This window comes from Ciconia boyciana, chromosome 8 (genome assembly GCF_034638445.1).
Source record: "Ciconia boyciana chromosome 8, ASM3463844v1, whole genome shotgun sequence".
NCBI classification, from domain to species: domain Eukaryota; kingdom Metazoa; phylum Chordata; class Aves; order Ciconiiformes; family Ciconiidae; genus Ciconia; species Ciconia boyciana.
This window is the reverse complement of record NC_132941.1, coordinates 48,147,818-48,170,668: the sequence shown is the minus strand read 5'-3', so window position 1 is coordinate 48,170,668 and position 22,851 is coordinate 48,147,818. Positions and strand designations below refer to the sequence as shown.

Below are 22,851 nucleotides of genomic sequence, written 5' to 3'. Positions count from 1 at the left end.
CTATTTGCATTAGGGTACTTTACTGCAAGTAGGCTGTAAATACATGCGAGACATTTATATGACAACATGTATATTATTATAACAGCAAACGGAAGACTGTTGAAATACATCAGAAAACACCTTTGGCTGAAAAATAAAGAGGCAGGTTTTGTGTGCTCGTGTCTGAGGAAATGCACGAACAACTTGCTGCCAAAATGCAACAAATGCGAAGTAGAGGTGTCTTAGGTTTCTGTGCTTTTGGTTTCTTTACACAGGATTTCAATTCAAACCAAAAACTAAATAGCAAAATACTGTTTTGGTGAAAACACAGCTTCTAATACCCAGATTTGATAGCGTTCTCAGTGTACACAGACGCGAAGTGCTATCCTGCTCTTCAAGAAACCCGCAGTTTGATCGCGGGCTCCAACAGAAGGAGATACTTGGGGAGCGCCAGATCCTCGGCCCTGACGCTTACGCAAGTACGAACGAAGACTGAAAAGGGACCCTTCCCGGCGCGATGCTGTGGGGAAGTCTCCCTCCGTGCGGCTGCGAAGGTCGCCCGATCCTGGGGACTTTCCACGCCATTCCCCCCCCGGGCGCAAGCTCCGGCTGAGCGTGGGCTCGCCCCCCGGCTCCCTCCAGCTGCACGGGGAGCCGCAGCCCGCCGGCGGGCGGCACACGAAGCCACGGGAACTTGCTGCTCGTCCCTCCCGGCTGCGGGCAGAAAGCCGCGGGTCCGCCCCAGCCCGGCGCAGCTCCACCGCCGAGGGGCTGCCACCGCCCGGCCCGCACTCCCGCCGCAGCGGGACGGTCCCTTCCCCGGACGGAGCCGCGGCGAGGCGACGGGCGGGCGGCCCCGAGCCGCCGGCGCGGTGAGTAGCCCCGAGGCAGCCCGCCCCGCCGCCCGCCGCCGCCGCGGGGGAAACTGAGGCAGGCGGCGGGGCGGCGGACGGCGATGCTCCCGCGGGCGGCCGCCCTCCCAGCCCCGGACGGCGCCGGCTGCCAGGGGCCCCGCCGCCCCCTCGGGGGGGCGTCCCGCCGGCAGGAGCGGCCGGGGGTCCCGGGGCAGCGGGGCCGGCCCCTCCTCCGGGGCAGCGGCGCCGGCGCTGCCCCGCGGGCGGAGCCGCGGCGGCCGGGGGAGCGCCCCCGATGGGGAACGCGGCGGCGGGGGGCGGCCCGCGGGCGCTGCGGGCCCTCACCGGGTGCCTGCTGGCCGCCCTGGTGCTGAGCACGCTGGTGGGCAACGCGCTGGTGTGCCTGGCCGTCCTGCGCTTCCGCCACCTGCGCGCCAAGGTCACCAACTGGTTCGTGCTGTCGCTGGCCGTCTCGGACCTCTGCGTGGCCCTCCTGGTGATGCCCTGGAAGGCGGTCACCGAGGTGGCCGGTGGCTCCTGGCTCTTCGGCAGCCGCTTTTGTGACACCTGGGTGGCCTTCGACATCATGTGCTCCACCGCCTCCATCCTCCACCTCTGCATCATCAGCCTGGACCGGTACTGGGCCATCGCCAGCCCCTTTCGCTATGAGCGCAGGATGACGCAGCGCCTTGCCTGCGCCATGATAGCGGTGGCCTGGGCCCTCTCCATCCTCATCTCCTTCGTCCCAGTGCAGCTGCACTGGCATAAAGCCAAGGACATGAGATATCCAGGCTCCTGGCTGCCTGGGACGCCCCGCTGTGATGTCAGCCTGAACCGCACTTACGCCATCACCTCCTCCCTTATCAGCTTCTACATCCCCGTGGCCATCATGATCATCACCTATACCAGGATCTACCGAATTGCTCAGGCCCAGATCCGACGCATCTCCACCCTCGAGCGGGCAGGGGGGCAGTGGCCAGCTCACGGCAAAGAGCCCACCTCTTCTTTGCGCAGTTCCCTGCGCAAGGAGACCAAGGTGCTGCAGACCCTCTCTGTCATAATGGGAGTCTTCGTTTGCTGCTGGCTGCCCTTCTTCCTGCTCAACTGTCTGCTGCCTTTCTGCCAGCCCGAGCTGGAGAGTGACCATGAAGGACAGTCACCCTGCGTTGGCCAAACCACCTTCAACATCTTTGTGTGGTTTGGCTGGGCCAACTCCTCAGTGAATCCAGTGATCTATGCTTTCAACGCAGACTTCAGGCGGGCTTTCAGCAACCTGCTGTGTTGCCGGTGCTTCTGCTGTGGCACACCCAAATCCACTGTGGAGCGGGTCAACTTCAGCAATGAGCTGGTTTCCTATCACCATGACACCACCTGCCAGAAGGAAGGAGCTGCCTCATGGTCAGTACCCCCCCCTGCCGTCACTGCCTGGGTGCAGCCCATACCCCATGCCCTAAGCCTTCAGGGAGAGGACAGCAGTGAGGAGATGTCTATGGAGAAGAGGCCTGTGACTTCTCAGACACAGGCTGCCCCTGGCAGCAGCCCCAAGAGTCAGCAGGTGCCAGCCATTTTGCAATTGGATTGCGAGGCAGAGCTATCTCTGGAAACTATTACCCCCTGTACAGGGCTTGGGCGGTGTGAGGGACCCCATCACTCTGTTCCAGAGGGATAAGCGATTGTGCGTTTCTCACACACACAGCCATCCCACGGAGAGAGTTCACTCTTGCCTGCACATGAGATACGCCTGTCCCCCAGCAAAGTCCCATCCCAGAGGGATGGGGACCTGCTGCTCTTACCCCAGAGGGGTGACGGGTGTACGAAGTCCACCCCAAAAGCATATAGCAACCACATATTAACCTCTTCCCACGGCCACCTTCACCCCTTACTCTCTTTCATAGTCAGTAGACATTTCCCATGCCTTTGTTCACCCCCACGCTTCAATCAAGCTTACGATATTTATTAATAGTGAGATAATTAGATCAAAATACAAACAACTCATAGTTTGAGACTCTATAATATAATCTTACATAGATAAGTTAATCTTAGATTTAGCTTCATTGCTAAAACCCATTTTTCCCCCCTCTCATGGTTTCACATCATGTGTGTGCATAGTTCTGGTCCTAAAGGTTTGTGTTTGGTTTTACTTCTGTGTTTATTTCAAAGCTGCCTGTCTGGATTTACACATCTGAATCTGTGTTTAGGCTCTTAAATAAGAATTGCTCTATTAAAACATCACTATCTTGCTGAGTCAAAACACTGCTCAAAACCCTGGAAAATTAAGTTGCTTTTATGTAGGACCCCAAACACAGTTTCAGCTGCCAAACTTTGGTATCCAGGCTTAATGACACTGAGCTAGGACCTTCCTCATCCTCCAATGTTAGAAAATGTAGTATTATATTAGGCTGAAGTTACAGCAGGATGGTGTTTGAGAACTAACACAGCTCCAGTGCGATTTAAGCTGCTGTCAGCGGAGGCATCTGCAATCCTTCCTTTCTCCTACTAGTTCAGGCAGCCAATCCTTCCAGAAAGCAAGCTGGTCCACAAAATAAAAAGTGTCATCTCTCTGAACCCATTTCACTACTTGTAGACACAAACAGCAGCAAAAGGCGGAGCAAATGGCTGTTGGATGGCTTGCAGGAGAGAAAATACTGAGGGAACTTGATGATCATTTCTGTATGTGGAAAGGGTTCAGCAGACATCAAGGGAATACAGCGGCACCTTGCTCTCCTCCACTTCTCTGTCCACCACTTAGGAGTTCTGCTGCTGACCATTTAATACTGTGCTCCACTAACCAACATCATTACCCCATTTTTCTGTCCTTCGCCTACGATTGAGTTGATCGACCTTGATTCATCTAAGGAAGATGATGAAATGCAACTGTCCAGAAAGAGACATCAAGAATGTTTACACTGCAAGGGTTTTCTTGGACATTCAGTCTTATAGATGGCACAACTGATATCTTTCAGAACAGTGATCCATCCTGAAAAGCCAGACTCTCCTCCCAGTGATCCTGCTCCTGCTCCCTGTGAATTTAAACTGTGTGTAGTTCTTAAGTCCCTGTACGCATTTCCCCCCATCACATTAATTCTTATGGGAAAAATTGCTTTTGCTGCCCTGCTCTTTTCAGGAATGTGTCCTTGATGGATAGTTGGGTGTGATTGTAATCCATTCTTCATGGCCAAAACTGACAGGACAAGAGGCAATGTTCTTAACTGTAAGAAAGACTAAGGCAAGACTTTGGGAAAACTTCCTAAGAATAAGGATAATTAAGCACTGGAGTAGATTGCCTCGGGAGGTTATGACATCTCTCTCAGTAAAAGTCTTTAAGATGGCATTGCTAAACATCTGTCAGAAATGACATTGGCATTGTTAATCCTGTCTTGGGGCAGAGGCATAGTATAATGGTCTCTTGAGATCTTTTCTAGTCCTGCTTCACTGTGACAATATGACTCCTTAAGCATTGAGCTTAAGATGTTTGATTTTTTTTTTAATGCAATGATCCTTAGCTATTTTCTTGAAGGCAAAAAAGCATACAGATAAGAACTTTGAGACCCCATTGGCATATTTCCCTTCTTCTCTTAGCGATTACCCATTTTTCTTAGCATTTAACAACTATCATTCAGCATGCCTAGTGCCTCATCTGGAGAGCAACCCTGAAATAAACCTACTGTTTTCTTAAAGGAGATACAAGATCTGAGGTTTTTGCTTTGATTCCCTTTGATGGTTTTCTAGGTGATCATACGTGAACTGTACCTGGATTCAGATGCTAAAGGGTCAATGAATTTGTGAGAGGATTTTCCTTGCTACATTTCTTCCTTCTTACACAAACCAGAAACACGTATCGTAAGAGTGTCAGCATCTTTTATCTCCTCCAAAAACCAAAATTATATCTTAGAGCTGTAAGAGACTTCTCGTCTCACCCCCTCCACACTAAAGCCCATCCTGGGGATATACGGACACGCCTGATAAGACCCTATCCTGAAGTGTGACTCCCTTGCTGCCTGCTTCACTTCTGTTTCTGTTGCAAGAGCTTCAGCTGGCTCCATCCCTCAGAGAGTTAACTCTCCCTGCCCACACACATCTTCCTTCTCGTGGGCAGGCAGTCTTCTGGCAGTCAAGGCCTCACATTAAATTATTATGGGCAGGAGGTTTGGGGTTTTGTGTGTGTGTGTATGTACAGTCTCATTATTAGTGATAAAAGCTGTTAATTAATGGAAGGGAAAGATTTATGTTCTCACAAGGTTTGCCCTGCCTGTGGGAGCTGTCTCGCCCAGGAAGTAGTCTGGACTTACTACATAGAGTGATGAAAACTTAGTGTATGATGACAGAGTGGGTGGCAGAAATTAAGCAATGAATATATTTGAATAACGTTTTCTCTTAAGAATAATCAGAAATGCATGATAGCTTTGATTTATGAAACTATTTGTGTTAAGAATGGAAAAAGCTATTTGTATCAGTGCTTGTGGCTATAGTTTAAATAAGGTTCATTAATAGGTCAGATTATACCTGAAAATAAATGGATATTTACCTGAAGAAAAAAACCTTGTCTTTACTGAAGCTTTTTAAAGGGACAATTTAAAATTGCTCCTTGTAAGTGATGCTGGAAGTAATTGTTTGTACCTAATTGATAATGGTCATTACTGGTGTGCAGATGGTAGACGTTACGATAGTTTACAGCTGTAAGGTCCATTGTAGTAAGTGCAGTGTAATGTTCAAGGCTGCAATAAATTTCAGAAATTGCGTATTATAAACTGTTTATAGTTATTTTAAGTGGCATGTTACTGGAAGTACTTCATATGACAGCTACACCGCATAGCCCTTCAGAATACGTCTTCTGCTGTTGCTGATTTAATAACACATAAATATTGATACTGTATGTATTTTTATTTTCCTAGACTGGGAAGGCTCCTGAATGTTAAGCATACTACAGACCACGCAGTTCTGTGAACAGTAAATGAGCAAGACATATTTTCCCAAGAATTTTTTCTAGTGATTAACTGTGATTTCTAACTGACATTTTTCTCATGACAGGGCAAGCTGCTGTGTTAGATTACACAAGATTCAATTAGCATTGTTAGGTTCAAGTCTGATGAGATATATTGAAATTATTACACAAAGCCAAAGGTTTACTTCAGCAGAAATTAAGAGGCAAAATTATTTCCTATTTACACCATTGCAGCCACTCAAAAGAAACACCTTCCAAAGCAAAAACTTGGCAGCACTTTGTTACCCATTTCTGGGTCACAACTTTCTTGGCTTGGCAGGACAAAATGAATCACAAATGGTGAAGGTATTATTTTAGGGAGATCTACGGCTATTCCTCGAACACACTTTTTAGAACTTGGATCATCAAATCTACATACTTCTTTATGATTCACCACAATATATGTAACATATTTCCCTGACTAAAAGCAGTTCACTTCCATGCCTAGTAGTTCCACATTTACAATACCATTAACGTCACAGTGACCTAAAAAACAGCTTTTAAATAGCCTTGGTGTCAAAACAGTCCAACCTCACAGATACCTTATCTAAACACTCTTATTAGCCAATGTCTAAACATCCAAATCAAAACATATTCCAGTTCAGCACAGTACAAGTGGTAGGGCTTTACGATGTATATGAAATGCCTTCTCTGTTCAAATAACTCCCACTCCCTTTCCTTCTGTCAGTCTACAAAGTTCTCAACCAGCTACAGGTCCTATTTCTTTACTACACAACCAAAATGAATACAAACTGCTTGTGGTCAATTAAAAGCTCATGTAGCTGAGCTGCCACAGCAGCCCTTCTCACTATTACATGAGAAATAGGGATAATGTCTCTGTAGACTCCTTGGGTGGCTGTAGAGGTGCTAACCCAGCTGGGAGCTTTTCCTTGCTGTCAAATTTATCTGAAATTGTTCACTGAGTTTAAAAGTTAAGCATGGGGGTAAATGGAGACAGATACGTGCATGCACGTGTGCATGCCTTCTTAGGCAACTGGGCTAGAAAATGAACAGCGTTCTTCAAGGAAAAGGAAACTTAAATCTCAAGGCAGGGCTGTCTGGCGCTGGAGATACAGCAGGGCAAGGACAAGAACTTCTTCCTGGTGAAAGACCAGAGGTGCCAGGTGACATTTCAGTAACCAACTATCAGGGTGTTCTTTCTAAAAACAAATGTAGTGCCACCAGCCACACGCAGCACCTCTGTAGCAGGAGGCAACAGCAGGACAGCAAAGATGTACTTGAACACCACATTGATGCAAAGTTTCTTCTTGTTTCCTAAGCAATATTTTGAAAAGATTAACTACAACACACGTGCATCCTTGACATTATGCTTACATTTTTGTGTTCTGTTGTTTATTGCTTATCTGTTTGCCTGTCATCTTATTTATGGAGGGTTTTATTTTGCATTACACACAAACTTTCAGAGATCGCCATTGACTTTAAGAAGCTTGTTACACTACAGCACTGCCTCTACACGTATCAGTTCCAGGAATGAGAAGGGACAGAAAAAGCCTGTGTCCCTTGGTGTGAGAAAACATAAAGCCTTGGGACAATTCTGCAATTCAAACCATAGGAGAAAAATACATTCTCAGAGAAACTCCCCATTAGCAAAATCCTAATAAGCAAAATCTAAGAAGACTAGATTTCCTCCCAATGTCCCCCTCCCCTCGGATTGGAAGTCTACCCATGTATCCAACCTGCAGGGAAAAAACTTCCACCTTCCCCATCTTCTTTCTCCTTCACAAATGCACATAGACATGCGGATATTGCAGAGGGATATTAGCCCTTATATATTGCAAAGTATATTTCCCCAGCATCAGAGGAAATAATCTTTTTCCAAAATCAGCCTTCCCTCCTCCTCCCTTTATTTCTTGCTACATTGTTGTAATTTATTTTGTTGAGTTGAATACAGACTAAATTACATTGTGTCCTTAGAAACTCCATCCAAATATATGTAAAAATGGAAAAATGAATTAATAGTTCTGATTTAGCAACTATTACATATAGTTCCTATGATAAAGCTAAAAAAAAAAACAAACCCAAAAAACCTCATCCACAAGTGTATAGTTAGATATAACTTTAACACATGCTGAATTCAGTGGAAATATCAACATAAAGGAAAACAAGATCATACCTCAACTGTATATATTTTTTTCTTATCCCTCTGATACTAAGCTGATGCCTTAACATTTCAGTTAAACTTTAATTTCAGTGAGAAACAGCTGACCTAGGTAGCAAAAAGAAAAAACTGTTATACAACTTGGTTGTCAGAAGCATCTGCTGTTTTGCTTTTGCCAAAATCATGCCTCTTGAGTTAGATTTCAGAGGTTGCACCTACACACACCCCATATTAAGTAGATTTCAATCAGTTGAGTATTTCTCAGTAAAAATTCTTTTGTGAAAAACTCTCTATTCTTCATAAACTGCTTTTTTTCCTCACCTGGGAGGTTTAAGTGGCTTTCTGGATCTTAAGCACTATCAGTCCAGTCCCCCTGGACTCTAATGTACTTAAGTGGTTTTATCACCATGGTTACAGACTCCCACCACATAACTCTTAACTTTATTTATCTCATTGTCATAATTAACTCACTTTCCTGAACCCTCTTGCCTTTCCTACTGCAAAGGGACATACAGCAGGATGCACCCTCTGGGCACGGGCTACTCCTCAGATTTCTAGTTCTCTTAAGAACCGATTTGCATTTACACCAAAGAAAGGCACAAAGATGTTAAACAAAGTAATGAATTTTTCTAGCATATTTAGCTTGAAAAAAACTTATGGTAATCCTGATCTGGGCTTGTTATCCCTCCCCAGTCCCTAGCTGTGTCTAATCATTCAAGACATTTTAGAAAACCCAGGGCTTATGCCTGCATTTCACGTTTTTCTAAGTTAACTAGCTACATGATAGGAAAACTGCCTACCAGTGGAACTACTGACAGCAAGAAGTGAAGTGTGGACATGTGTGCAGGATCTTTACAAGTGCATGGCATAAAATGAATGAAGATGCTAGGGAAAAATGTAGGTTTATCTTCATCAACCAGAGGAGCAGAATTTCATCTTGAGCCAGTTTTATTTTAGTTTAGGTAGTGAGAAGACATTTCCATTTGTAAAATTTGCAGAAACCGTTGCTAGGTTCCCCTTTTTCTTTAAAGATCATTTTCATAGAGTTTTCTGTGGTTCAACATTTTAATATATTTTTAACTAATTAAATTCATCTTTGCACCCACCCTCAGTAAGAACACATCACTTCATTTTACTCTTTTCATATTTAGATCTGAACTGGCTGAATGGAGTTTATATACACTATTTCATGGCCTCAAATCCTGTGACGACTTTTGCATGAAAGGTACATGTGAGCAAGTTGTCTGAACTTTTATTACAGTCAATGGAGATCTAGGCCAAACAGTCAAATGTGTCTAGAGTTATTTGCTGGACCAGCTGAAGATACCTACTTTAGGATGAGAGGGAAAACTCCTAGACTCTGACTAGCTGAAGGGGAAAAAACCCCAGTGATGCAGGATAGTAACAGACACGAGATAACATGATCAAATGTGCAAACTAGTTGCATTTTTTGCTGTTGGTAACAAAGGTGAATCAGTTAGAGATCGTACTAAAAACCTGACAAGAGGTAATGATCTTTACTATGTACGCAGAGCTGGATTTGATCTTTTGTTTGATGGTCAGTCTGAAAAGTCTAACATCCCATTTAGATTTCAGGAAATAGAAAGATATAAACCATCAAAGTGATAAGAACTATCAATTTTCCAAAGTAGTTTAAATAAATGAATGCATAAAATAACACAGAGCATAGAGTGTTTACGAATGCCTAAATCAGTTATACAGTCATGAGAGGCAGCATTATGGCAAATGTTCTTGGTGCACATTTGTTAACAGAGGGAGGGAAATATATAACAGAGCTGAGCTTCAAGACAGCAAACTGGTAATTAGACATTTTGTCTCTTATGTTTTGGACTATAGCAGAATATTAGTGCTGCCAAACTACATTGTGACAATAAATTAATTGATAGTGGTAATTAATAACCATAATTTTCACTCTAAGTGTGCTTATCCTGTAGTACCAGTGCTTCCAGGCCATGAATTACCGTAGCACCAGACTGATACCTCCTTGGTGTGCTGCCAGCCCTCAGTCTAAAGCTCTTCAAGAGCTTAAAAGAAAACGTCTGCACTACCGTAACCCAGAAAGCCCTCCACTACAGTCGCTCCCGCTATTAGGCCTTTCACACCCACAGCAATGGTCAAAAGAAATCCTCTGCTCTGCTAGGTGGACCTCCAGAAAAAGGAAAGACTTTGCCCATATTCTCAAAAGCCTGTCCCTTTCCCAGGGCGCAGGCGCTCGGGGCAGGGGCTGTTCCACACGACCAGGACGTCCTCTGCTCGCGTCCTTTCCCACGGGGCTGTGGCTGCATTACTGCTGCGGCAGCCATTCCCTTAACAGCGTGCTGCAGGGAGTCGGCGTGCTGGGCCTGCAGCCGCACCTTCTGCTGCGCGACGGACGGTGCTGTCCCGCTGTGTGCTTCACAGCATCTGTGAAGGAGCTTGGAAGAGGAGAATCCTTTAGAAACCAAATCAGCAGACAAGTGGCATCGACAACAAAAGCCACCTTTGCCGTTACATTTACGCAGATGTTCCTCCAGTGTGACGTTCTCCTTTCAAACAGTTTTTCAAAGGGAACAGTGGCTACTTCTGCTTTTGTTTCCTTTCCCACTTTTCATTTCCAGCTGCATATGGTTAGGCCCCTGGTTTTGTCTTAACACTTTAGCACTGACAGCAGGTATTCACCACAGGGCCAGTGTGGCCACCTAGACTACTTTCTAGCCCAGCCTAACAGCATTTTACTCATAGCAAGACTCTTCTTGAAAACAAAGGCAATTTTTATTGACGGAGCTGCAATAAGAGTTCTGCACCACCGATGCATTTCAAGAACCTTTTAAGGCTACATTTTAATAGGTATTAAGACAGATAGCTCTCAAGATAGCTGCCCAAATGACTTCCTAAAATGTGAGTATACAAGGCACAAGAAAGCATAACATATTGAGCAACTGTTACTGGGAACAATAGGGTGGTTTTGGGACACAACAGCTTACTGCAGGCTTCTTTCAAAAAGGGGCTAGATTTTCACTGTACTGCTGACAACTTACGCTACTGAAGGAGCATAAAGTGGCGTTAAAGATGTTTGTAGTGGGAGCCATTTCCTTGAGGTGGGGTAAAAAGTTGCTATGATGCCCCTCAGAGGCACCATCTGAGCACATCTGGGGCTAGTCCAGGGACAAGGGAATAAAGCGTAATGCCTTTTGTGCTGTGCTGATATCTGCAATTCAAATAAACTGATTTTATTTGAAGCACAGGTCACTGCGCTCACTACTACCGTCACTTTTGCTTCCAGATGATGCACAATAGCTGCTTATCTGAATATGCATTACCTTTTTTTTAATAGAAACAACATTTTATTTCACTTCTGAATAATCCCCTTTGTGAATTTAAGCCTAACTTTCAGAGACAAGCAAGCTGGACAGGCAAAAAATTTTAATTGTAAATGTCTTCTTGAGCTCCAGTTGTTGTTTAGTATGTCTTACTTTATAAAGCTGAAATGGGGTGGCACAAGCTGAGTTCAAACAATGCCTCAAGTCATACGCTTCCAAATATATTTTTTCTCCCTATGTGTTGCTACAACATGCCTGCTCCCCTGCAGTCCAGTCAAGAGTTGCTCCTGGGAAACACACTGACGGAAGATGAAGGAAATCTATATACAATTAAAAAAGAAATAACCTTGAAGGCAGAACAACAGTCCAGGGGAAAATTTTCATGTAGTTTAATACCACTGAGTATTGACACTAAATATTTCTGTATTACTTAGAAAAATCACACATTTCCATTCAGGAAATGCTCATCACTGTCTCTTGACCTCAGTCAAGAGTGTTTTTCACTCTTGTGTTTTTCACTATAGTGTGTTTTCAAAGAAATGGCACTTTTCCTCATTAACATTGCATTCTAACTTAGGCTATGGGATTTTAGAGGCAGAAGACCCATCAGTCTTGGCAAGGGTATCATGTGTGGTAAGAAAGGAAAAAGCTCTTCATGGCATATTGCTCCAGGAACAGAGACTTCCATAACTTCAGTCTACTGATACATGTTACAATGGAAAATACAAAGAATGTCAGCATCCCCGAGGGGTTAACCTGGAAGAACTGGATGTACCGAGCAGAAGGAGTCATTGTGATTTTGATAGCCTTTAGGCTGAGCATCTACCATCATGCAATCTTGTATCCACAAAATAGGTTTTTCCTAAATTTCAGTCTACCTGCGTGCAATCCCACTGCTTTATATTGCCTGCTACCATGCTAGCATGCATCCTCCGTACACTACAAGCAGTTCCCTCCCTGCCTGATTCTGTGGTATTTGCTGTGATTCTGTTACCACCTGGCCTGGTAATTATAAAAGTCTCATCACTATGCTCTCCTAATAAGCCAGGGTGTGGAAAAAATATTTTCCATTTCTAATGGAGCCTTTTAGGCCCAGAGAGACCAGGATGCAGAAAGGGGAAAGTAACTATCATTAGCTAACAGAAGAAAAGACACAAGCCTGACCACGTTGGATGTAGAGAGATTGCACAAAAGGGCAGAGTGCATGCACTAGGTGCTTTGTCCAGTGATGGAACTAACACCTGCACACCTCGTCTCCTGTCTCCAACAAGCAGCTTTCTTGTGGATGCACTCAGTCCACAACGGGAAGACTTCTTTCAGAAACATCAGGTCTTTAGAAAGATGAAAATGTAGATCCCAAAGAATGATCCTTTCCAGGCTTAACAAGTCCCAGGTCCTGCTTGGAGGCTCGGTGGTCACCCAGCGATGTAGTCTACCACATAGCAGAGGGGATGGTGGGCTGCAGCACAGGGACGGCAGCAGAGTGTCAGGGCAGGACTTTGTTTACGTGACTCTCTCCTTTGGACCTCACCAAAATACAGCCAGAGCCAGCCCACATCTCCAGTGGGATAGGCTTGTCTGGCTGGCTGGGTTTTTGATATTCCTGATTTAGGGATGGGAACATATTCTACCTGCATGTCAGTTTTGCTGTATGTACCACAAAAATAATACCCATTTTCTACCTTGCAGAGCAAAGGGGATGAATTAACTAGTTTCGCCACAACTCTGAAGCACTAGCGTAGGTGTAAAAAAGGTTTCTAGGTTTTGGGATTCATTTTTCTTTCTAAATTGAGGGGAAAAAAACTCTTAGAGTGATTTTTATCATGCTTAAGAGACAAGAGAAGGAACTTCAGTTTATGAGTTTTCCAATTCTGTCCTACTTTGCTAATCCCTTGCTACATACTGAGAGTAGCAAGGCAATGGGGAAAGTAATTGTATTCTTCGGGAAGAGCAGCAGCTATGGTATGTGAAGGGAAAATTGTGTTTTGGGTATAAATTCTGTTATCGCTTCCAAACTTTCCACAACTGCCTACGTGAAGTTCTCCACGTGTACCAGCAGCCTTTCACAGACGTGTTAGGACTACGAGTGCAGGCAGAGCCTGGCAGCAGAACCCACAGAAGCTACAGTGCACCTGGGCTTTTAGGGATCCAGACCAAAGAGCTAGCAATAGCAAACTAAAACAAGAAAACAGATGGGTAAAAGTGTACAAGTTCAGTGTTTACTATTACTCGCTTTTATGGGCAGATTATTCCATATATTCTACCACAAGAACAAAATACCATATTTTCTAACATACCAAAGAAAATGCCAGAACTGCTTGGAAAACTGTGCCTGCAGCAAATGCATCGTAACAGGATGCACATTTGTATCAAACCAGAAAACACCTTTTTGGAAACTTGGTGGCCTGTGTAGTGTCAAGGCAAACACACACGAGCAAGAATATGCTGCTCAGCTGCTTTTATTAACATTAGGTTCTTAGTTCTCCTTTTCATTAGGTGTCTTTCCTTGATGTTTCTTTGTTATGGTGGGATTTTTTATTTGATACTTATGCATAGTATGGTTCTACTTAAAGACAGTATCAAACCGGTTTTAATTTTGTAATACAAGAGCCATGAATCATATGTTGTCAGAGTATACATGGGCTTGTATAGCCTGGGTATTTCTGCCCCACAAAAAAAAAAAAAAAAAAATCACTTTAATTTATAGGGCAGGGCCAACTTCATTGTTTGCTAGTGTCTAATACGCCAGTGTTCTCCCCACTACCTCAGATCTTTAGACAAAAACACAATATAAAAATAAACATAACCCATTAAAAAATGGGTTTTTTTAAGAAAAACATCCACCTTCTAGGTACATGACATCTTTCATAATTATCTCTTTTGACATTTACTCTTCCTTGTAATAGTCTACATATCAGCTCACACCATGGAAAACCAATCTCCAGCCTTCAGTTTGTGAGCAGTTGGTAAGAGAATTAAGCTCTGAATAAACTGAATGTCTGGACAAGTTCAATGTCTGAACTTGCTCCAGTCTCAGGTGAAGTACTTCACTGTGATGATATACAGAAAGCATTACCCATGTTAGTCTATTTTTTTCTGAAGAAAACTGTATTTCTATTATTTTTTATGAAATAAAATTAAACATACCAGGTCAGTTTACTGTATGTTTTATAAATTTGCCATTTAGGTTTTCTGGAATTTTAACTGGAACCTGGTAGATCAGACCTTTTGTTCTAGAATTATTTTTTTTAAAACTTGTATTCCAATATATAGCTTTGAAGTTCTTTCACTCAAACCACAAGACATTTAATCTATTTTAAAGAACTCAGTCTTCTGTTTACAACTTGATTGTCAAATAATTATAACGTGTTTCCTTTTTGAAAAGTTCTGCAACTACATTTTGTTAATGAAACCCTCACAACTTACATTTTCAGAACGTGAACTTCCCTCACATTTCACAAAAAGAAGAAAAAAAGGAAGCAATCCCACCCCTCTGAGTCTTCTCAGTGATCTGTACAACATGTTTCCTCCCACACGTGGCGAATGGGGAGTTCATGCTGCAGTACCAGGTTTTACATTAGCAGCCGTCTGTTATCCTCACGCTATGGCTGCTGCTTCTTGAATAAAAATGCTCTCTCACCATCTGATACAAGCATTCTCTGGTAACATTTTAATAGCTGATCTCCTGCATCATTTTAGCTCCCCCCTGCCTTTAGCTACTCTTCTCGCTTAAACGATGAAATAAGCCTTTTGTAGCATGTTGGTCATCTCCACCACATTATGAAAGACAGCAAATAAATAGTCTCAAGATGCATTTGTTGGGTTAATTTTAACACTTCACATTTCTAGAAATGTTCAGATTAAATGGGTCCGCCCCACTCCTTCTGTCTGTGTCTAAAATAAGTGGCCAAGATCAATTTAAAAAGCAACTCATTTTCATTCTACAATACTTGCATGTTTTTTTAATTACATATAGGTCTGTATGCATGTTGCTACAACAATGAGGAATATATTTTCTGCTTCTTTAAATTGACTGTAGGATGACCAGCCATAAGTTCTATGAAAGGAAATGGTCTTTTTTGGTATCCAAATGAAGTCCTCTGTTTAGTAGTAGCTGAAATAAATTCTTTCTGTGATTTCCTTCACTATTAGAGGGCAGAGGCTGATTTATTTTGAACGAGCTTAAAGAATGGAAAAGGCAAAGCTGAAGTTCAGGCTTTCACAAGACTTGAAATTTTGATCAGCTGATAGAAATCCTGGAGTGGTAGGGGTGTTTTAGCAGCTCCCATAGCAAGCTCAACAAGGGGCATTGTCAATGCTGAGGTCAGTCCATTAATTATACAGTGAAGAAAGAAGGAAGGAAATAGTGGTCATGTGGGTTCTCTGCAAAAGGAGACAACAATGCCTCTTTGACAAACACTTGAGAAACAGAAATAAAAAAACTTCATAAGTTTGCTTATGAAGGTAAACAGTAAGAATGGTGACCTTTACACGACTGGAAAAGAAGCATCCTCACAGTGGAAGGCAGATTATAGAAGAAAACATTTAATAGGTGGCATTTTAAATATGAAAAATTACATGCTTAGAAAAATTAGCATGTAGTTATGTGTGTCTAATCAGAAATACAACAATCTGAGTTGAGAATATACAAGTCAAAGCAAGAAAGGAATATACACATGGTGCGAGGAACAAAGCGGTTCCTATGGAGCAAAGGAACCACTACCAAAAACTTAAATCACTAAGATTTCCTGAACTCCAGTGTGAAAAACACAGCATTGGAGAACACAAGGCAAATGACTCAGACCAGCTTGTGAAAAAACCTGCAGGGCATGCGAGACAGAAAAGATGGTGGAAACATATGTGGAACATCTATCGTTAAAGCAAATGAACTGAGGAGAAACCGTATTCTGGGATGATTCTGAAGCACCCTGCCACAGCCTGGCTTCCAAGAGAGCATTCAGCAGCAGCATGATCTGTTGACTGAAGGATGGGCATACGGATTATTTCAAACAGATTCTGCAGCATAAGAAATTGATTTATAAATCTGCTAATCCCTGGTCAATACTACACAGTTTCCTTAACTTTTCTATCATTTTGCAAAAAGCCGTCTTTTGAATGAAAGGTTGGGTTGAACTTCATGGGACCTTTATTGGCAGGGAAGGAAAGAACCAACACACAAACATGCCAAAAACCCAGACAAAGGCAACAGTCTGACCCTAGAGAAGTGCTTAAATAGGATCTAGAAGAGACTTAAAAAGAAAGGAAAATTTGAGCAAGGAAATTCTTCTTTCACTTTGTTCCTTCTATACAATTGGAAACAGGACACAAACCCCAGAATTTCAGCTATCTGCAGGTCAAAGGTGGTAATAATATATTAACCTGTACCTAATCTTACAAAACAGTAGTCACACTTACTTGCCAGCTAGTGATGGAAGGAGGAAAGATGATGAGAAATGGTTCAGAACTTTGCCTTGCAGTGCTCTGGCTCAGAGTGAGGAACCTTACAACTGTCTGCATTCAGAAGATCCTCCAGCATAAGTGGACATCAAGCATTAGACACCTCTACCAGTAAAGCCAGTAAATACATGATACCCTTTAGGGGCTGAACTTCTGAGGTGCCCAGCAGAGATGAATGGGACTGTTGGGCACCTTCCCAGTGTAAGGTAATATTTTATTCTGCTTTATGACCAAATGGAGAAATCTGTCTCTGCATGGCTCTTCAGCCACCAGTTTTTGTCTTTCATACCATGCAGAGCTTGGCTTGCCCTGAACAAGACCAGGTAACTGAGAAGTTCAGTCTCTCTCTCTGTAGATGATGCTTATTACCACATTAAATATTATTTTATTCTCTTGAGCCAGTACCAAGAAATCAGAAAACTGATAGCTCAAACAAGTAGGTTAAACACAGCTATGCTCATGTTGTATATTTAAAACAATTTAGGTTTATGAATCAATGTTCTTTACACTACCCACTTCTCTGAAAAGGAGTTTATAATGACAGGGTTGGAGACTGTGGCTACTTCCCACTTGTAAAGCAAAACTATTCTTGCAATCATTAACAATTGTTGCTGCAATCCTAGGGGCTAGAAATAAGTATTATTCTTCACAGTGACTGGACCTTTCGTAAACAACATGGTTAACTCTACTGAATTTTCAAAGCTTAAAACCCTGAAGTCAATGCCCTAACCCAGCTTCCTGTACAATATCTTCAATGTGGGTGAAGTGGCCTATAAACAGAATATAGGTTTTTTTGATTCAGAGTTAAATTTTAGCAGCATAATTTATTCATTGGCCAATGAAAAGTGTAATTAAAGCTACGGTCTGAACTTCTGAAATGGAATGAAATGGCATAAAGAAGGAGACAGCTTTAAGTAGTGATTGAATTTTTACTATTGCCATATTTGCCTTCTTAGTTCTTTTCTTCTTTAGGTTAACAAGCCCATTGCTTAAATTGTTTCATCATAAATCAAGTTCTCTAGGTCTGTGATATTCTCATTACTCTTCTGCAGATTCAGTCCAGTTGATCTTTATCTTTTTTGAGGAGTAATGCTTAAAACTGGATACAATGCCCCAGTCAAAGTCTGGCTTTAGCCCATGCCTTACTTCGTTTGTCTTACAGGCGATATCCTTATTTATGTGTCTGCCTTTTTTGCAGTTGCATGACAAATGTTGTCTCACATTCAGCTTGTGATTCACTGTAGCCTTACATGCATTTCTGCAGGCGTTACTTAGTCACCATCCATCATCTTGGATTTGTGCAGGTGTTTCAGACCTGTATCCTACACTTCTCTCCATTGAGCTGAATCCTATGATTTAGACTGTTCCTGTGAGTGTTCACGTTAACTTTGTGTCATTTACTTAGATGGACAGGCCCATTAACTCCTCTGAGATTTGTTTCAGGCTCTCTGGAGATACAAGGCAAGTATCTCTGCCACAGTGCACACTGATCATGTTTTCAAAGAGAACTCCATAACCAGCTGAATTCTAGGACTATAAAGGTTATATTCTAAGGCGAGGGGGATGGTAGGGAAAGAGAAGTCAAAACCCAGCAGCAGCAGCAACACAGACTAGCTAGATTATTTCAACTGCAAACACAGAACAAAAGGATACAGTGATTTTAGTAATGTAAGAATGATCTCCCCTCCCCCATATCCTCATCAAAACCAAGAGATAAAATTGTAGCATGTGCAGGAAAATTAATATAGAAGCAATAAGTATCAAAGACTAACATCTGCTTTACTGCAAAAGATGAGTCACAATCATGGAGGAAAATGTGTGTGTAAATATACGTACCAGGAAAACATGGCAAAGAAGATTAAGGAGGATAAAATTACTATATGGGGAGGCTAGGCAAGCTTTCATTCTGTTTCATTTTCTTTCCTTAGTTCCTGAAGAGTAATAACTTGTACGAGTTTAAAGTAAACTGTCCAAAAAGTATAACAGCAAAACGTTCATTAAAACACACAGTAATATTTCCCTCCAAACCTGATACACTTAGGATAACCTGCTATAAAAGTGATCTCGATCTCAAATATATTAGACAACTCCATTTCACATTGCATAAATGACAGCAAGAATGTGGAAAATGGACAAGGATCTCAGTGTAATAATATATAGCAATTACAGGTGGTCAGACCTTAATCTGAAAGCAACTCCAAGGTTTGGTGGACTAATAAGCTAAGGCACATGATGTGCCTTATGCTCACTGGAGCCACAGAGGGTTTTAAAAGTCACAATGCAGTTCTTTATGATGCCTCATGGTACCTACAGCCCTAAGTTAGATGCCAAGATTCCTCCTACAGCCCATGGGAAGTCCTCAGCACCCATGAAAGGGATTTACACAATCCAGCATGCTGAGCAAGGAGCCATGCACAGCTAACAGTCAGCTAAGCCTTGTCCTTCGCAGACAGTTATGTAGGTAACTCCAGGTCAGAAAGTGATACCAGCTTCCACTTGAGGTTCTTGGTTGTAAGCCCTCTCCTATGGTTTGTTGCCTAAGCCATTTTATTTCCTTATCATGACCCTCTCTCCCCTGCTGTTTCCCCCACCACCACCCCAACCAACCAACTAGGGAGAGAGCTCCAAGTATGACATGCAGCTAGGAAATGGGAGATCTATCTGAAAATGCTCTCCCCTCCTCCAAACTGGAGAAAGGACTCTGCATCCCACCTCTTCTCCAGCAGTCATTCTCTCAGTCTCTGCAGAAGTCTTTCCTTTTTAGGACTTTGCACAGAAAGATAAATGAGTCAATATCAGTCTCTCTCTCCTCCATTGAGTCCCACTGAATGTTATTTCTCCAAAATAGAACAGCCATGAGGAAAGATTAGAGGAGTACTAGTACCCCCAAATATCCACATGTAACTGAGGCACTCTTTTGGGGTGCTTGGCAGACTCTACCCTACTATAAGCACGGTAGATCTTTAACGAAGTCACTGTAAAGGAGGGATGACACAAGAAGAAAGCCTAGAGCAGATGTCACTGTCCCAGTCAGCCTTCATTACAGCAACATTTATCTTGTTGCGCAAAGGCTACATTTTAGCTTTGCTCTACCAACGCCTTTGTTGCCGCGCTCCGGCCGGTGCGGTGGCTGACACACGGTGTCTGTCCCCTGCGTACCGGGGAGGGCCCTGTCCCGCGAGCCGCTGAGGGGCAAGAGTCAGAGCTGGTCTCAGCCTGCGTTGTGCCCGCAGCCCTGCCTGCTTTAGGATAGCTGCAGTTCAGCTATTGCATTACACCGACGGTACCATGGTCTGGATAGTATCTCCACATCAATGTAAATATAGGGTGTAAATATACATGGGGGATATGAGTGTATCTATATATAGAGCTCAGTAGTAATCTTTCCAAAAGCTTGTGACAGCTCAGGGAACAGCCTAGACCTCCCCTGCAAGTGCCTTGGGTGAGGAGCGTCTCTGCCGCGCGGTGCTGGGCTCGGCGTGCTGGGCAGGGACACGCTCTTCTGCTGATCCGCTGCTGCGGTGACAGTGGGGAGCTGCTGGGAACTCGAGGGCTTGCTCTCTTCGATCTTCATAAGAGGGTCAGAGCGACAAGCAGTTTGGAACAGATGTGCAAAGTGAATCGTCACCCATGACACGCAAGCGCATGTGGATTTTGAGAGTCTACGTCCGACCAGAGATTCCCAAAACTGGTGTCTGATCTCCCATCCCGAAACGTGCAGTAACACAAAGATCACGTCTACATTCTCTTGAAACTTCGGGCATTTTTTTTTAAACACCCCTCACACACACGGAAGCCTGCCTCCACATTAAGAAAAAACAACCACCCCACAACAGCCCACACGGCTGTTTTACTTCCGAAATGAGATTCCCTTTTTGTGATCTAACTCCGCCAGCTTCAAAGGAAAAGAAAGAAATCGATTCTCGTCCACCAGAATCCCCCCGCGGGGAGGCGATCCGCACCGCCGCCGCTGCCCCACTCGGCACCCAGACCCCGCTCCCTCGGCCACCGCCCCCGGCGCCGCAGCCCCGGGAGGGTTTTGCGGTACCGGCGTGCGGTTTCCTCGAACAAAAGGGGAGTGGGGGGGGGTCGGGGAATTCCCGGCAAGCCGGTGCCGTCGGGGCACAGAGCTGTCCCCCCGTGTCCCCGCGCTGTCCCCCCGCGGGCGGCGGGCCGGGGAGGGGCATCGGCGGGGGCAGCCCCCGGCCATTGATAACCCCCGGCCCCGGCCCCGCCGGCGGCAGCCGGAGAGCGCAGACCGCCGCGCACGCCTGTCCCCGGGCCCCTCCACCCACCCCACAGCGCGCCGTGAGTGCCCTCGGGACAGGGCGGAACATAGCGGGGGGCACGGGGAGGAAAGGGGGTTGGGGGGGAAACGGCGGGGCTTTAGGGGAGCGGTTGGCCGGGAGCCGGCTCTGGCTGCCGAGCGGCGGCCGCTCGCTGCTTCGATGCCGCAGCCGGCGGGTGCGGGCTCTCGGCTCACGCTGCCGCGGGGTTACGGCTTCCCGGCTGGGGTGGTCCCGGGGCCCGGCCGCCATCGGCGGTCCGTCAGCGGAGCCGGGGGGGGGCGTGGGGGGAGGGAAACAAGCTAAAGGCCCCGGGGGCCACGGCCCCGGAGGGACAAGCCCGCCCCGCGCCCCTCTGCCGAGACAAACCCCACCCGGCTCCGCCTGGCGCGGCCCCGGGGGCTGCGCTCCCGCCGGGGCGGGCAGCGGGCGGGAGCAGCGGGGGCACCCGCCCGCCAGCGTCCGTGTCTCCGCAGGGCGCGGAGGATGCGGCGGGCCGGCGGGCCCCGTGCCGGGACGCTCCGTCGCTGAGGCACCGGAGGAGACTCCCGCGGCGCCGAGGAGATGAGCCTGCCCCTGGCCCTGCTGGCCCTGGCCGCCCTGGGGGCGGCGGCGGCCGGCGGGGCGGGCCGGGAGGCGGAGGCGGCGGCGCAGGCGGGGCGGTTCTCCACGCCGGAGCAGCACCGCTGCAGCTGGGAGCTGCGCTCGGCGGCGGGGGCCAGCGAGCTGCGGCTGAGCTGCCGGCCGCCGGCGGGCGGCGGGGCGGCGCGGAGCTGCGCCTACCGCGGGGAGCCGCGCCGCTGCCCCGCCTACGGCGCCCGCAGCCGCCAGTTCTGGCGGCAGATCCTGGGCAGGCTGCGGCGGCGGCGGCACCCCTGCGCCCAGGCCGGCCCGCTCAGCGCCCGCCTCTGCGGCCCGGGCCGGGCGCCGCCCGAGGCGCAGCTCCGCCTGCTGCCCGCCCCCGCCCCCGGCCCCGGGCCCTCCCCGCCGGCCGCCGCCGCGGAGCCCACGGGGGACCCGGCGGAGGCCTACTGCGCCGAGCGGTGGCACTCGCTGTGCAGCTTCTTCGTCGGCTTCTGGGAGGGCTGAGCCGCCCCCGCCCCGCCGGGAAGGAGCGCGGCCCCCCGGGCCGGGGCTGGCGCTGCCCGGCCGGCCGCCGCGGTCCGCCCTGCCAGCCCTGCCTGCCCTCCCCCGCCTGCCACCGATGTCCCTCGGCTTTGTCAGCTTTCCTCTTTTCCTCCCCAATAAAGCGGAGACTATTTCATGACAAGAAGCTCGCGTAACTCTTTTCTCGTCAGAGCCCGGTAACAGCCACAGCACCGTTACGCGGCTGAACAACGTGCGCGACGTCTGTCAGCTAACTGAGATGAGAGCATCTAGGGACAGTTCATGTCTTTGAGTACGTTAGGGTTTTTCAAAGGACATAAAGGCTGAGAGAGCTATTCCCTCCCCAAATCAATTTCTGTAAGCCTAAAGGTTAAAACTACACTGAAATTGCCCAACTAGAAAAACAGACGATTACACCAAAATAAGGAACAACTGAGACTTCACTAAACAGTAAGTCCTAGGGAAAGCTTCCTTGCTTACAAAGATTTCACAAGCTAAACAAGCCAGTCCGGTCCTGTTCCCACAGAGCAGGTGATCACTGGCTGACTTCGAACAGGAACATGAACAGAGTTGGGTGAGGAACCAGCTGTGAAAAGACTGGGAAACTCAGAAGCAGCTAGGTACAGGGGCTGCATTGTGGAGATTAGTGGTGTTTCACCTCGCTAATGAGCTAAGGCCAAAGCAGCAGTCACATTTAGAGGAACGTAGTGCTGAAGTAGGCAAGTTGTTTTACCAAGGGGGACGAGGG

At 46.0% G+C, this 22,851-nt stretch overlaps 2 protein-coding genes across 2 annotated transcripts; both read left to right on the top strand.

Annotated features, from left to right (window-relative positions):
* Positions 1-1,128: 1,128 nt before the first annotated feature.
* On the top strand, positions 1,129-2,847 carry LOC140655768 (D(1)-like dopamine receptor). The gene has a single exon (XM_072870653.1). The coding sequence runs from the start codon at positions 1,129-1,131 to the stop codon at positions 2,500-2,502; it is 1,374 nt and encodes a 457-aa protein (XP_072726754.1). The 3' UTR covers positions 2,503-2,847.
* An 18,089-nt stretch (positions 2,848-20,936) lies between these two features.
* On the top strand, positions 20,937-22,243 carry FGFBP3 (fibroblast growth factor binding protein 3). The gene is made up of 2 exons (XM_072871199.1): positions 20,937-21,018; positions 21,473-22,243. Exon 2 carries the CDS (start codon positions 21,561-21,563, stop codon positions 22,083-22,085), a length of 525 nt encoding a protein of 174 aa, XP_072727300.1. The 5' UTR covers positions 20,937-21,018; positions 21,473-21,560; the 3' UTR covers positions 22,086-22,243.
* The last annotated feature ends 608 nt before the right edge of the window (positions 22,244-22,851 follow it).